This window comes from Sorghum bicolor, chromosome 7, assembly GCF_000003195.3.
Source record: "Sorghum bicolor cultivar BTx623 chromosome 7, Sorghum_bicolor_NCBIv3, whole genome shotgun sequence".
In the NCBI taxonomy this organism is placed as follows: Eukaryota; Viridiplantae; Streptophyta; class Magnoliopsida; order Poales; family Poaceae; genus Sorghum; species Sorghum bicolor.
The window spans coordinates 5,280,869-5,297,547 of record NC_012876.2 but is presented as its reverse complement, the minus strand read 5'-3'; the positions used below and the strand labels follow the sequence as shown (position 1 = coordinate 5,297,547).

The 16,679-nt window shown below is 40.8% G+C and overlaps 1 protein-coding gene across 1 annotated transcript; it reads right to left on the bottom strand.

The window, feature by feature from the left end:
- Positions 5,764–15,164, bottom strand: LOC8080859 (protein TPR2). The gene is made up of 25 exons (XM_002443863.2): positions 14,561–15,164; positions 14,284–14,463; positions 14,085–14,198; positions 13,841–13,999; positions 12,932–13,112; positions 12,733–12,859; positions 12,540–12,649; positions 12,305–12,443; positions 12,106–12,215; positions 11,939–12,008; positions 11,667–11,740; positions 11,490–11,585; positions 11,311–11,406; positions 10,876–11,003; positions 10,519–10,753; positions 9,990–10,157; positions 9,255–9,359; positions 9,031–9,180; positions 8,787–8,897; positions 8,520–8,699; positions 8,221–8,349; positions 7,579–7,674; positions 7,218–7,403; positions 6,641–6,816; positions 5,764–6,526 (listed from the first exon to the last, which is right to left on the bottom strand). Exons 1-25 carry the CDS (start codon positions 14,638–14,640, stop codon positions 6,310–6,312), a joined length of 3,417 nt encoding a protein of 1,138 aa, XP_002443908.2. The 5' UTR covers positions 14,641–15,164; the 3' UTR covers positions 5,764–6,309.

The following is a 16,679-nucleotide window of genomic DNA, read 5'->3' as shown; positions in this document are numbered from 1 at the left end:
TTGACTCTGCATGGTCTCTAGAAGGAAAAGTCATGGCAAAAAAAATAGTTTATATGATTCTCTGTTGCAACAAATGAATCTATGAGTATGGGAAATTACTTTCAAGTCCTAATCCGCTGATAAAATGTGTGTTTTCTTTCACAAAACCAGCATGTTGTCACACAAAGCCTTAGACCCTATTTAGTTCAGATCAATAAAATAAGTTGCTAGCTACTAAAAAAAGTGTTTAGCTAATCTAAACAACCTAGTAGCTAATCTAAAAAGTGTTCCGCTGATAAAATAAGTTGCTAGCTACTAAAAATAAATTATTTTGAGCTATACTCAACCACCCAAATACATACAAATCTGAACAAAACATTATCTGGATTTTTTTACCTATATTGTTTTGGACGGAATGAGCATGTGCTAAATATGATGTGCAAACTCATTCCGCGGTGGATAGTGCAGCGGCATGGCAACTTGCCCTGCAATTAAACTATGATGAAAGGTCAAGAAGATGACATGGCATTAATTTACCCACTTGATCGATTGATTAAGCGATCGTAAAAAAAGGAGATAAGCTCACGTGTTGAATAGAGAAGATTAAACTATGATTGATTAATTAAAATCACGCACGTTGTCCTGACGATGGGGAGGGGGAGTCGGATCAGAGTGGACTCTGCGTGCAGCTGGGCTGCCACTGCCAGGCTAGCCCCACCACGGCGTGGGCGAGAGTGTCCTTGCCATCGAGGAGCTCCGGCTCCTTCGTCGGCTGTGCCTCATGGTCATGCACACCGTCATCGTCGTAGTACGTCGCCGGCGGGCATCACATCTTGGTTTACTGTATTCTTGAATTTCTTTTCTACCAGCTAACCGTGTTTTTCGAATTGTTAGTATGATATTTGGATTATTAATATTGGTTTATTTATGCAACTTTACAGTTTAATCTTTGAATGGAAGACTCATCATGTTAATAAATCACCATCATTTCATTATCACTTAATTATCAATAGTTCTGTACAATGTCAATTTAAATTTCCATTTTATTTTATCCCCTTTAAAATTAAGTATAGATAATATACTTCATTCTTATCCTCTCTTGTTGTATCCCATGAGTTAAATTTCTATTTTCTTTTATCCTCTTTAAAATTAAGTATAGATAATATACTTCATCCTTTAGTTTTTTGTATTTTTTATCGTCTCTTGTTGTATCCCATGAGACCTCATGTGTCTTTATTTTTAATTTTTCAACTTTTTATCCCCTCTAGAAATTATAACTACAAATAACCTATTTCAGCTTTTATTTTGCAATTTTTTTCATCCTATCTTGTTGTAAGTATCTTTTATGGCTATACTTTGAACTATTTGTATTTCATTTGAACTCGTAGTTTGTCATAGTTTTTAGCTAACCTTTGAATTTAAGGCTTATCGTGTTATCTAATGGAAGCGGTGTTACCGAATACAAATATGATTTTACCGAATTGCATAAAAAAAAATTGTGCAGCATACCCTTTGTTAGAACTCTAGGTCGCTGATAACATGTCTTCTTTTACGAACCAGCATGTTCTCAGACAATGTCTTAGACCCTGTTTAGATCAATAAAATAAGTTGCTAGCTACTAAAAAGATCTTTATCTAATCTATCTAAACAACCTACGTAGCTTGTACTAACCTAGCTTATACATTATATATTTTGAGCTATTGAAACCACCCAAATACAAATCTGAACAAAACATTGTCCAGATGAAAGAGGTGAAGAAGATGATATTGCACTTGCACGTGACTTGATTAATTTTTTTTTTGTCTACTTGGTTTGATTGATTAAGTGATCGTAAAATCAGATGAGGTCACGTGTGTAGAATAGAAAAAGATCAAGTATGATGATTAATTAAATCACGCACGTTGTCCTCACGGTGGGGACCAGAGTGGGAGTGGGCTGTGGGCAACCTGCGGTTGGGCAGCCAGGCCTGCCTCTGGTCGTTATCGTTACGCGGACGGACGGGGAGACCGACGGCACGCGTACTCGTGGGCAGGCAGCTCATCAGTCAAGGCCAAAAACAGAGCACGCCATCGAAGGTCTTGGTCGGAGGAGATGGGCGACCAACCAAATCCGTCGTCGCCTGCCTCATGCATGCACTCCGTCTTCGAATTCTGTGTTAAGATACATCGCCAACGGCGTCACATCATGATTATTTTTATCAGTACTGATTGTTTGGCTAATAAGTCATAGCTGAAAGTATTATTTGTTAATTTATTATGGAAGAAAAACACTATTAAATAACTCACAGATTCAGTAGATAAACTCAAGCGAGCGGACTTTTTATGTGGATTGCCATGTTGACCCCCGACTTTGACTGACTTTTAAAACAATGTTAAATGACTGACAGATTCAACAGATAAGCTCAAACAAGCAGACTGGTTGCCAGGTTGACCCCGAATTTGACTGACTTTTACCACGGCGATACCCACTGCTCTTTTTTAGGCTTTTCCGTTTCCTGTTTTTGTTGGAAAGCTGTTCCGTTTGCGGTGGCTTACGTCTAGTAGTCCTAGGTTGGACGGAACGAAGCTATACGTCATCATTCAGATTGCATCATCCATCCCCTGTGCTTTTTGAGCTTTTCATCCGCACCACCTTTTTCTTGTGTTCGAATGGTGGCTTGGTGCCAGAATCGATGCATGGTCCGCTCACATGCTAATCAGCTCGGTCGGATCGGATCCCTCGGCAGTCGGCACATCACATTCACCGCCTGTCCACGTGCTTCACATGCAGAATTGGGCAGACAGAAGCTGGATGGAGTGGAGCTGAGGATTCTCCCCGGTCCCCACTCACAATCACACGCTGGGACCTGGGACTAGGAGGGCCCCAAAAACGACTTGCACGTGCTCGCGCACTAAAATGTGAACGGACCACGTGATACAAGCATTAGTGTTTTTATCTCAAAACAAATCAGCTAATAGTACTTTCTGTTTAGAAGTGCTGCCACAAAAGACACTAAGTGTTAGTATAATCTTTGCTGCTGTTAAGGACCTTTCATTAGTGATCGAGTCTACTCAAGTCAATGTCTGTATAGTGATTCAATGTCTGAAGTCAAGTCAACACAAATAGCCAGCTACAGCTCATAGTAGCCCACAAGCAGCCTCCACCATCTCTCCTCTATCAATCAAAGTGTAGTCCAGCAGCTGCATATACTACTGTTGATCCTAGCCTAATTCAGCCACCATTCTCTCTCAAAGAGTAGTGTATCAGCAGCAACTTAACAACTGCATATACTACTGGCGACACTAACAGTAAGCAGTATCTGGAGAGCATGTAGGAGTATGCTCTATTAATTCTAATCAAAGTATTATTGCTGATAGTGGTAGGTAGGGGTCTGAAAAGACAAGGCGCTTTGTTCGCTTGAGCTTATCAGCCGAATCTGCCAGCATATATGTAACTCTATGGATAGAGCAAATACTATTCTTCTAAACCACTGTTCAAGCAAACTATGATTGATACATGTAACTCTGTGGATAGAGCAATTGAAATCAACTGTTGCGACCCAAGACATTACATGACTACTGCGCCAGTGCAAAGTAAATTTGGATATACTCCAGGCAACTCTATGCACAGAGCAATTAACATCAATTTTGAAAGGAACAAGGCACTGCATGCACAACTGCAGAGTAAAGTGTCATGGATAAATGTAACTCTATGCACAGACCAGTTAACATTGATTATGAGGTGTAAGGCAGTGCGTAACTAGTACAAAATCGCAAAGCATATATACAGATATACTGCCACCTGTGCTCGTGAGATCCACTGCCGCGTAGCTCAGCCTCCACGCCCGGCCACTTAATGGATGCCTGCCCATGCAAATGGGGGTATTTAAAATAGCGGGTTATAGTGTAGTTGTGGTTGGGTCTATGAAAATTTTGTTTGAACCTAAAAAAACCTATTTATAAAATCTTATAGTTTAAGACAATTTAGTTGAAAACTATAATCATTAATAATGACTACTACTCCTTCAGGTCCAGTTTATTAGACGTAGTCAAATATCACAGTTTTCTAAACTACACTTTGATCATCTATTCATTTTATATCATATTCTTCTTATTATCAGTTTATTTTTATTGGATGGTTCATTTGATTCCAAATCTAATAGTATCAAGTTTGTATTACAATAGTTGATAATTATTGGCTATATTATTGGTTAAAAATTATGAAATGCCTCGTAAACTGGACCGGAGGGAGTATATTATTTATTTTTTTGGAAGCACATACATTATATGCTTGACTCATGTTTAAAATACTTGCAAAATCTTGTATATGGGAGGTAGACAGTATTGTTTGCTGATTTGTTGAGAGAGAAAAATAGTACTGAATAACTAACAGATTCGGCTGATAAGCTCAAGCAAATAGGCTGCGTTCGTACCTTCATATGAGTTAGTGGAATGTAAGTATATGAGCATGTACATTTATGTAAAGTATTTGTGACCGGAGGTAGTACCAATGTATGCTTTGGGGAGTAGGCAGCCTTCAAAGCTTTAAATATATAAGAAACTCTTAGTGGGCATCACACCTGCTTTATAGGAAAAAAATATACACTCCCTTCATATGAGTTAGTGGAATGTAAGTATATGAGCATGTACATTTATGTAAAGTATTTGTGACCGGAGGTAGTACCAATGTATGCTTTGGGGAGTAGGCAGCCTTCAAAGCTTTAAATATATAAGAAACCCTTAGTGGGCATCACACCTGCTTTATAGGAAAAAAATATACACTCCCTTTGGTTGTGTCTGGGACTGGAAAGAGGGAATGCAAGTATGAAGGTGCGAGTTTAAAAAACTTTTGTTTCAAGGGAATGGAAGGTTTGGTGTGACGGGAACTAGAATTTAGATAGCTAACTATGGCCAATCACGTTGGGGAAGAGGGTAATATTAAGTGAGAGTTGTGTTTACCTAAAGATGAAATACATCGTAATTGTGCTTTGTTAATTGTTATATAATTTTCTACTCAAAAACCCAAAAACCAGTCAAAGGATATAAATTCCCTCCTACAAACCAAATAATACATTAGGGCAAAAAAAAATTACATCTTAATTCTTTTCATCAAACTTGTGTTGTTCGGCGTGGTGGAAAAAGATCCCGTTCCAACAATTCTTTATACTAACTCTCAATGTATCTGCGCTTTGAAAAACAGAGGCATTGACACGAGAAGATACGTACACAGTTCTTCCCAGCAATTCTCCTTTGTCCCTAACTGTCGCCTTTGCCTTCGTCTAGAGGTTCGCCAAAATTGGATCTTCAGCCACTAATTTTAGACCTAAGAATACTGAGGCCAAGGAGATTTTATTTAAGGTTCTTAGTGAGTTATGATGTCAAGATGGTCAGCCATGCCTCGTCAAAACTGATCTCCAATCAATACTTTTAGATCTGAGAATACTAAGGGCCAGTTTGGTTCCCCGCTAAATTTTAGCTAGTTAAAATTATTTTAGCTACTCTGAGAATACTAAGGGCCAGTTTGGTTCCCCTTGCTAAAGTTTAACTAGCTAAAATTTAGCAAGGAAAACCAAACAGAGCCTAAGAGATAGATCGAGCAAATGAAAGAGAACTGTTGATAATAAACCAGGTTATTCCAACTCGACTTTTAGGGGACAGTTTTGTAGAGATGCTCTACCCCATCCCAATTGTTGCCTACCACAAGTCCAGCGTGCCGCAGCATGCCGCAATGGTACAAGCACAACAATGTCGCCGTAATGGTTCACAAATAACGTTGCGTCAACAATAAAGTACAAAGAGGTCGATCAACTATCACACCCAGAAATAGCTTTCCAGCAATCTCATGAACTCACACACCATGTTCTCCACGGTCTACATTTGCAAATGGCACGAAAACAATCTAGTGCCATGATCAGTAAACATCCATCAAATAGACCCCCAACATGGTGGAATCCATCATCACAGGCCATGCACGCATAATATCACCATCCAACATGCCACCATATTTTTACACTACAAATAGCTGCCCAAAGAACGGAGCAGAAATGAACAACAATCTAAGGTACCACTAAACTCAGCAGGAAAAGCTTTACAAGAGGAAGATGATGCCATCTCCCTCAGATAAGGCGGGGCCAGGTGCAGTCAGGATTTCTGGGGCCAGGAAAGAACCAAAACCTAACTTAGAGCAATGTCATTGTCAATCACCATTCACCACCTGTGCTGCCGCCACGAGAGAGACAGTGGACTTGATAAATATAGCCTCTCTTCATAATCTAACTGTTTATCCTTTCTCCCTATCTCCTACAGGTCCTACCATCCTTTGCCCTAACAAATCTCAGTGCTGCATACTGAGTCACCTCGTTGGCTGATCGGATGCCTGGTTGGTAGCGGCTGATGGTGCTGCTGATATTGCTGGGTGCACTCCATTGTCCTGAGGTGGCGCTGTTCCCCACTTTGGGTCCCCGTCTAATGGCTCCACCACATGGACCTTACCATCACTCATGCCAAGTGCAATCTGGTTAGGCTCCATGGGATGAGCAGCAACTACCAATGGGTAAACCCGTCCAGCACTGTTGGATAATATGGATCAGGTCAGAAACAGCAAGTAGACATTGATCACATACAAAATGGATGGTATACACAACAAAGACTGAAAACAAATAGTTTTGGTGATCCATTCATACCAGGCTAGTATTGAAGGTGGAATGTAAGCAGAAGGAGCAATCCGGCAGCGCAACCTAAGAGATTCTGCTTCAAAGACTCCAATAGCACCATCACAGAACGCAGCATAAACCAAAAGACCATCACACGAGTATATTGCACTCGATATTGGAGCTGGGAGTGCATCTCTTGGTGACCACTGTATATATTCAAATATCAAGAGAAAATTAATAGCAGGATCAGAACACCCAATGTAGCAATTCAAGATACCAGCTTTCGATTAAAAAAACAGATCTATGACAAGTGGTATCATAGCATTACTAAGGCACAAACTGTGCAAACCTACATTTTATTACTATTGATATATGATTATATATAGGATACATGTGAAAGCATCATGAATCTGGTAATAAAGCTCAGTTTTGAAATCAAGTTGTTAATATCAATTCGCGTTCATGGAAAATGTGAATACCCAGTGGTACGAAAAAAGAAATGCCTGGATTAGAAATGAAGAGAAATCGATGAATCAAATGTTATTCGCCATTGGAGAATTGGCAAAGCCAAAACATTACTAGATCAACAGAAGTTGGGCGAACTAACCGAGCGCAAACATTCAAGATTTCCATCATAGATTGCCAACTGGCTCTCATGGACTACCAAAAGATGTGTCTGGTCATTGTGGAACTGCACCCTTGTATCACCAACCAAAGTGCCAGGTCGATTTGCTGGGGGTTGAATATATCTTGATTTCTTTTTTTCCCAACCATCAATACTCCACACACATAGCTGCAAAATTTAACAAGAAATCAATTACCCAGAGACAGACAGATACATTCTTTGTCAGAGTGACTGCTTAAAAAATTTTGTATACTAATGGAACTAACATAAGCAAGTAGTTTTCTAGCATTTAACTTGATATTCACAAAAAAAAAATGATAGATCAAAATCCACATTATCATACCTGAGCATCAGCGCCTGATGATACTAGCACATTCATTGATTGAGAAAAGGCCAGTCCAGTGATCTTCTTCTGATGTCCCTTGAGCTTACTTTTGACCTGATGTAAGATTAAAGACACATTAACAAAAAGACTACAACAATATATGCAAAGTAAAACAAATATATTAAAGTGTGTAAGATTCAGGATTACAGTAGTTAATGATACAACAAACTCCCAAATGGCCAAGTCATAACTCTTGAAGGTGTTGGGTACTACTGAGTGCTCATATAATATTTGATTGCAATGTAAGTATGAAAAATAGAATTACAAGGCCTACCAAGCTCTATTCCAAAATACAAAAAATACTTCCATTAGTTAAATATAAAAATATTTGATTCACGAAACAGTCTCCAATAGATAGTTGACAAAAAATTTCCTATGTTAGTTAAATTATTTTTACTACAAATTCTATATGTTAACTAAATTATTTTGACTACCAATTCCCTATGTTAGTTAAGTTATCAATGCTTATAATTCATAACAAATTCCATTTTCACAACTCAAATGATGGTCAAATATAAAGTTCAGTCGCTAAATTAAAACATCATAATTTGAGTAATGGACACTTTGTTTCGTATTAAGGAAAAAGAGACGATAGCATACATCATCAATGCGGACATTGTAGATTTGGATGGTAGAGTCCTCCATTCCAATAGCTATGATATTATTATCTTGTGGGTGGAATGCAAGGAAAGTTGCAGCAGGCGGAGGTGCCATGAAAGTAGTCATGACCTGTCAGAGATCCCAGATCCAAGCTTCAGTGTCAGAGATTGGCAATGATGCGATCATGGAATAACACTTTTTTTATCAGAAGCTATCAGCAGCAAACTACAACTACCATTGACTCATGGACATCTATGAAACGAACAAAATTATGGTGAGGCACTGAAAAGGACATCTACCTTGAATGTCATCATATTGAACAACGAGACTTTGCCACCAGAGGCAGACATAACATAGGAGTCATTTTTGGACAATGCAATGCAGGCAGTTGCTTCTTCTGGATTGCCATCGTTAGTGTCATTTGTCATCAGAATCCCATTTGCTGGTTGCCACAGGTGAGGGGCAACAGATGCAGTAGACTAACAGGACACACAAATAACAAATTCAGAAAGCAGGCACAGAAGATTGCAATCAAAATTGATTAAAGTAAAATTCTCTGGTCTAACCTTGCCGCTAGGATTTCTGTCGCCCCGTTGCCATTTCCACAACTTATGAACAGCATTGGAGCCAAGAGCCAAGAGTGCAATTCCATTATTTGTATATAACAAACGGACAACCTGTGGAACAAAGAAATAAACATAACATCCATCAGAAATTTCCATAACCTAGAACATCAATATAAAGAATAACTCATGTGTCAGATTGATTATGCATGATTAAACTGTATAACTCGATCACAATATATCATACTTTGCTTGGGTTCGTGTCCGTGTCTGTTAAATGCAGGGCTCGAAGATGCCCATTGTCAACAATGTCAGCCAACTTCCAGGTTTTGACCTTTTCAGATTCATCTGTTATTCTTGGTTTAACATCTGGAGTTCTGCTTGGATCCATAGGTGCCTGCAATTTTTTTACCTTTAGCAAACCTACATAATGAAAAGCAAGAGAGGATGGCAAAGTCAGAAGAAACTCACCAAGCCACTTGTCGACACTGCAGGCAAGATCCGATCAGGTCGCTCGGCATTTACTGCTATAGGACTGCTGACATTTGAAACTGGACCAAGGGCGACAATTGGAGGCTGCAATAAAACCAAACATGAGAATAAGCTAACAACAAACCTTGTCAATATTCACTAAATTTCCAGCACGAATTGAAAGCAAAAGAAGGCAGGTAAGTGGTGAAGTACAGTCGGATGAATTACTTGACTACTTAACTCCCCTTCTGGTGTATCTTCTCAATGCACCAGAGGGAGAAAGAAACAATTAGCTTTCATCCACCACAAATGTACAACAGTTGTCAAGAAATTATGCCTATGACATTAGCTAACAATAATTCCAGATGCAGAAAATAAGATACTCCCTCCAGTCAAAAATAAGTGATGTTTTGAGGTTGTCTGAAGTCAACTGTTCCAAATTGTCTACAGAATACTTATTGTAAGTAATGAGTCAATTTGTCTCAAAAACTAGTTTCGCAGAAGTATATATTTGCTATATTTTACAGGTGTTATATAAAAAAATAGTAGTCAAAATTTACAGAGAGCCCATTTATTGTTGACTGGAGTGAATACTTGCCCAGAATAGACATGCTTGCCTGAGTTTTGTGGCAAATTGCAGCACTGAACAAATAGGCTCATAGGGTCTTAACAAAATTTTCAGTGTGACAGAAGTAAATAGAACCAAATTATGTGAACAAAATGTTTATGTAATACCTTGGTATTTATTTGTTGAGGAGGTCCTCTAGAGCCCTCAAATGCTCTACTCTCAAGCATCCTAAGCAAGCGCTGTCCATCAGTGTTGGCAAGTATTTTTATTCCATTATCACTTGTTGTAACTGCAAGTAATGAACCTTCTCTATTGAACCTCAAACGAGGGCTTGCCTGCAAAAAAGCAGTAAAACAATGTTAAGCAGAAAGCTCATATTAACAGAAAAGGGAACTCAACCACAGGGGCAAGAGGTCCCCTGGGCATTGCAATAGGGCCTTGTTTGGATGTAGTCGGATTCGTATCAATCCACATGTGTTGGGGTGGGTTGGAGTGGAACTTGAACTAAATTCCACCCCAATCCACTCCAACACATGTAGATTGAGGTGAATCCGACAACATCCAAACAAGGCCTAAGCTGTACCAGGACTCGAACGCGGACCAGCAAGGGGAGACCCTCGAGCACACTGCTCTAACCGGTATAACTCATGAGAAGCTGGTCAGCATGGTAACAGAGAGAAAAGGGAAGATACTTACTGGCAGTCCACCATCACAGTCTGTTGTCGTTAGTATGTTATTGTTATCCATATCCCAGAATTTAACAAGAAATTCATCTCCAGCAGCCAAGAAGCGATTCCTAGTTGTGTCAAACTGAACAACACCGAGTGAACGTTTCCTGAAGCCATTGTATGTCCTCTTGATAGCCCCTTCAGTTTCATTCCATTCAACCAAGTGTGAATCACCTTCTTTACTAGTACCACAAGAGAACAGTCTGCATGAAAAAGTTCGTAAGTGAACAGATGAAATGAGTGAAACCAAAAATGAATCAAGAAATTATATAATGTTACTCATCAGCAAATATTAAACTCTATATTAACACTTTCTGTGTCTCACCTTGTACCATCAGCACTGTAAGCCATGGTAGTACACCAATGTCCAGGAGCATCATAGTCAACTCTTGAGCCCAAGCAATCATACAACCATGCCTTGATTTTTCCATCAATGGCAGTAGAGAAGATAAACTACAGAGCAAGACAAAGCTAAAATTAAAGAAATACATGAAAGATGGCAACTAGTAACGATAAAATAAAGCATATCAGAACCTTTACGCGTCAAACATTAAAGCAATGGACATGGAGTAGTTGATACTAAATGGGACTATTACAGCAATAGACATGACGTAGTTGATGCTAAACAGGAACACAGATGTCTTTTCTCAAAAAATAGCAGCAGTCGGAACATAGCCAGAATACTAATGCAACATAATGCCAGTGCAAAATAAATAGATAATTTTCAAGAATATCAGCACTGAAGTCATTCCAAGGGTACCTGAATGGACTCCTTGTAGTGAGGGCATACAGAATACACAGGAGCTTCATGGCCTTCAAATGTGTACTGCTTTTGTCCTGTTTGAGCATCCCACACCTGCCAAATCCAGTGTCCAAATATACTCAAGATGTTCTTTGTTTGTTTTGAGAAAAAAACAAGAGATCACACAATATCCTCACCTTAATGAGTTTATCATCACCACATGTAATGATAGATAGAGTTTTATTAGGGTGAGAGAAGGCTATATCATTAACCCCGCCGATGTGTGCATCAATCTGTAATTCCAAAAGAGTTAGGGACCTTAAAGGAAGTTAGTACTTATTCCTCAATCAGTATTAGAATATGTGCACACACACCTCTGCTTGCTGCCGTAAATCTCCATTAGGGACAAAAGTATATGTCTGAACAATATGCTTCGAGAAAGCAACACCTGGAAAAAGCAACAGGTGGAATTCAATATCTCCATCGGGATCCAAAAAAAATAGAACACCACAATTATGCAACAACATTAATATCATGATTCAAACAAAAATAGAACACCACCAAGTATACCATAACGGCCAGCATCTTATTTTAACAAGAGCATAACCAAATGTGAATAATAGCACTGAAATAAACACTCCCATACCTAGAATAGTTCCATCTGGGCTCCACAGACATCTATTGACAGATATTGCAGCATCTTTCATCAGCGAAGCCTGTACATACAGTGACAGATTGTCGATGAAATACCGTTCAAGGCACCAAGCTGCTTCCAGCTGCACAAAACTCATACACAATAACTAAAGTAGTCACCTGCAAAGGCAAGGTACAGGAACCAATATCCCAAACTTTGAAAGTCTTGTGAGCTATCCTTTCCCGTGAACCAACTTCCCACACCGCAATGTCACCAACATTTGTTCCAACTGCTCAGGCCAGGAAACTAAACTGTAAATATAATGGACAGTTACCAAAGTAACAGTTCAATATCAAGGGGCGTGTTTCCAGCAAGTACCTAAAAGAATGGTTTGTTGAACGGGGTGGAAATCCAAGCTCATAACATTAGAACCCTGATTAAGGGTACGAGAAACTTGTTTGGGAAGGTCTTCTTGTGTGTACATATTGGCAGGATGGCTTGCACCAGAGAAAGATACCTGTCATAGTTTCAATGAATCATAGCTTGTTTGATTATGTAAAGTACAGAAAGAAAATGAGGTCAAACACAAATCAGTCTTGACTTCGTCTAATACCTCATCTGGTTGTCCAACACGCATTCTTTTCATGAGATGTTCTGAATCTGCAGATTGGTAATCAATACCAGGTGCGCTTGTAGGGGTTCTAGGATGCTTTAGAAATGCCGCTGGAAGCAAACAGAAAGTTCAGAAAGGGCCAAACACTGCCACCAGCGACAACCACCATTTAGCACAATTACTTTCAACATACCTGTGTTAGGAGCCTGAACAAGACCAGGTGGTCCTTGTGCAACAGCAGCATGAGGCAAAGAGGGGTTTGCATTTGTCATCCAACCTGCAATGGCGTTTGGAGATGGCGACACCACAGGTTGAAATGGCTGCAACATTGATGCAGTATAAGCAATCGATAGTCATGATAAGTTAAATGGCCTACTTGTGATAATACTTACAGCATGAGCACCCATTGGTGGAAATCCAGCTGACTTAGGGATGGATCCAACAAGCGGACCATTGGCAGGTGGAGGTGCTCTTGCTCCATTGGTAGGAGCAGCACAAGAGTGATCAGTAAAGAGTGTCTTGATGTCAGGGTTTGGTCTGGGGTTCTTGCAGAGCTGATGTTGCCAGTTCAGACTGAAAGGCATCAGAAAGAAAGAAATAAAGCCCAGTTAGCCTCACCTTTTGCATGCACAAAATGTGCTTCTGGAAGCATTGTTAGACTTGTAGGCATAACAAGTAGAGAAATCGCAATTGTGGCAGGATATGATCTTACAATAAGAAAAAAGGATGGTATCTGCTATAACATAAGCATCTAAAGCTAGAGCCGCTATAAAGAGACAAATTTTGTTTGCACATTGTCGATAAAAGCGGGTTACTTCAGATAAACAGGTAGAGATGTCCAAAACATATGAAAACAATCCCAAAAGCAAGAACCCAAATCAAGAAGATTCTGTAGTGCTGAACAACCAGGAGCAATAAAATTCCAACAAGTCAAAAGAATAAAGGAAGCATTGACTACATTTAACTGTCACCTTATCCATCCATAAATACTAAGGGAAGTCAAAGAAACACATTATTTGGCATCAGAATAACCAGAAAGAAGATAAAGAACAAAAATAGTAAACCTACACAAGTAGCAGTTACGTGATTGAACTATTTGATTTGTATCAATTGTGCACATAAAAAACAAATGCTACCATACAATCTAATTAAATTGATGCCAAAGAACACCATAGAATTTCTATTCACAAATTGCATTCCTGATATTTTAAGGAAGTCAATATGTGTGATTAAACATAACAAAATTAAACAATCAAAGTCAATATGTGTGACTAAACATATCAAAATTAAACAATCAACACCTTTGATTGATCAATGTGCGAAGCCTGGAAGCTTTGAATGGTGGGAAATTCAGCTTGTCCCGGAACAGGGGGTTCGCTTCAATGAGCTTTTTGAGCTCCAAAAGCATGATATTCCGGGCTGACTTTGTGTCCCCGTACTTGGACAGCTGCTCATTTTGCCTGTTGATCATCAATACACAATCACATCTGGATGCACCGGCCCAATGCACTAGACATTTTGCTTCTGAAAAGAAAGTTACCGTACCTAAAATTCTCCAAGGTCAGCAGCTGTGTTATCTCCTTGAACAGCTCCTCATTGAAGGAGGCGAACACCTTGAGATCCTTCACGAGAATCTCCACAGCCTTGGCCCTATCATGCCTGTGACACCGACAGCAAATTCAGCAAAAAAAACAACCTTGACAACGACAAGGGACCAAGAGTAGCTTAGTGACGAGTCGGTCACCTATCAAGGGCCTCGAGGTACTTCTGCTTGCGGATCTCAAAGAAGATCTTCATGGAGTAGCGGTTGTCCTCCACCTTGGTGAAGCCGCTGAGGTACTTCTCCACCTCGTCCCACTCGCCGCCCTGGACGAGGTCCTCGAAGTGCTTCATGTTGAAGTAGAAGCCCGACTCCTGCTCCAACCTGCAGGGGCAAGCAACCGCAAAACGCATCAGAAATGCTCGCCCAGCAAGGCAAGGCTCCAAAAAAAAACCCATTCATGATCATGGGCGGCACTCACTTGTGCACCGTCTCCTTGAACTTCTCCTCATCGAGGAACTGCAGGATGAGGAAAACCAGCTCCCTGCTAAGAGACGACATGGCTCCCCCGATCCCAGCCGGAGCCTCCAGCTCTCAAAAACCCGCCAAAACCTCGGGCCTTCCCGGCAGATCCCTCCCAAATCCCCCGCAAAACCCGCTCGAAACCGCCCAAAAAGCCACAGCAAGCAAACAAAGCACCGACGCCGAGCTCAGAACCTTGCTCGCGAGCCCAGAGCCAGAACCCACGGACCAAGCAAACTCAGAACCGGAGCACGGGCCTCGCAGCGCCCATCCCGCCGGGATCCCCGCCGATTCCGTCGGCGCGACCGCCGATCTGCAGCTGCCGACGCCGGCGGCTCGAATCCGGCCGCCAGGCGGGGCCTACAGAGGGTCCCGCCTCGAACACGCCGCCGTCGGCTAGGGTTTGGCCGCGCCGCCGCCGCTGCCTCCGTCTCCACACCTCAGCTCCAGCCGCCGCGTTTCCCTTCTTATCTCTCTCTCTCGCTCTCGCTTCTCGCCTACTTTCTCTCTCCGATAACTTCTCTCACTCTATTTTTTTTCCTCTCCCCCTTTTGGTTTTTTTGGACCGCGTTTTATAGCCACCTCGAGCAGTCCCCCCATATATAGTAGCAGCCCAGACAACGCGAGAAATGACGGTAACGCCCTCGCCGCAGCCACTTTATTTACGAGGATGCCACTGTCGCATCAGGTCTCCAGGGGGTAACCTCGTAATTTCGGTTGGTGAGGACAGAAGTGGAAACGCGGCGGTCGCGCGGTCGCTTGCGAGCCAGGGAGGGGTGTTTCCGTCATTCGGCGCGGGGGGTTACGGGAGCATCTGGGGGGTGGTTGCGGGGCCCACAATGATCGTGCGGACGGTGAGGGGTGGAACGGTCATTTGGGGAGACGGATACTGTAAGTTTTCCCTGCTGCCACGTCATCCTTCCTCGTACCCATTAACTCCTTTTCTTGCCTGTTTTCTTTTTCTCTCCATCGCTTTCTGGCGCATCGCCGGTTTCGAATTTTGAACGGGGGCGGGTTCGTGGTAGGCGCACCCAGTACACCTACCCAGCTTTCCAGGCGTGTACTAGTTTGATCATGACTCGAGATAGAATATATTCTCTTTTGTAGATATAGCTTGTTGTTGCAACAAAAAATAGTATATAGAGAAGATATACGTTCAAAGATATTATGCATCCACAGGCCATACACAGTTCTTGGCTCTACAGTAAAATAATATATTTTTTGCTACAACAATAATAATTTTTCAAGTTACTATCCAAAAGCATAATCTTGCAAAAGTACTTGTATCCAACACATGTCTTTTCTCTAGTCGATAATCAATACTCTTTGGGAAGCTTTAATTTAACATGTAAAGTTTTCATGATTCAAGCTAACATTTTCCAACATTTATTAATTTTTACCTTAGATTGGTTGAAAGGTGAGTAGCCAACTTGTGTTTGAAAATGGGTCGCTACCATAAAAACCATAAGATAATTGTGCATTTGGCTACTTTCTAAATCTGATTTGTTAGAGAAAAAAAGTCATTGGCCATCTAAATAGACGCTCATAGTAGCCCTTACAATACATCGGATCTTTGACCATGTAGATAATCGATATTTGGTCTAAACCGGCTACTGGCTCGTCCACAAACTACTGCTAACACCTAGTTCATTTCGGCGTCAACGCCGCCACAAGATATCCCCCTATAGCCAACTGGTTTGCACTGACAAGCGAGACAAAACCACGGCGAGCTATTGGTTTATGAGACTCTTTTGTCAACTAGTGATTTTACCGTGAGGGTGCTTTAGGAGTATCCAAACAAGTAATTACATGATCTTAAGTAGTCCAAAAGTAACTTGCTACCTCAACATGTTTTTAGGTATAGAAAATTTAACTTGCACATGATCATAAGTAGTCCAAAAGTAATGACATAATAAATGCATTCTTATATTATACATGGATGTTTGTAAGGAAACTTGGTCATTATACACTCAAACGGTCAAAGTAGAATGCATTGGTGCTACTTCTTAAACTAGATATGTTGCAAAGAACTTATGGGCCAGTCAAATTGATGCTCACAGAAGCCTTGACAAATTATC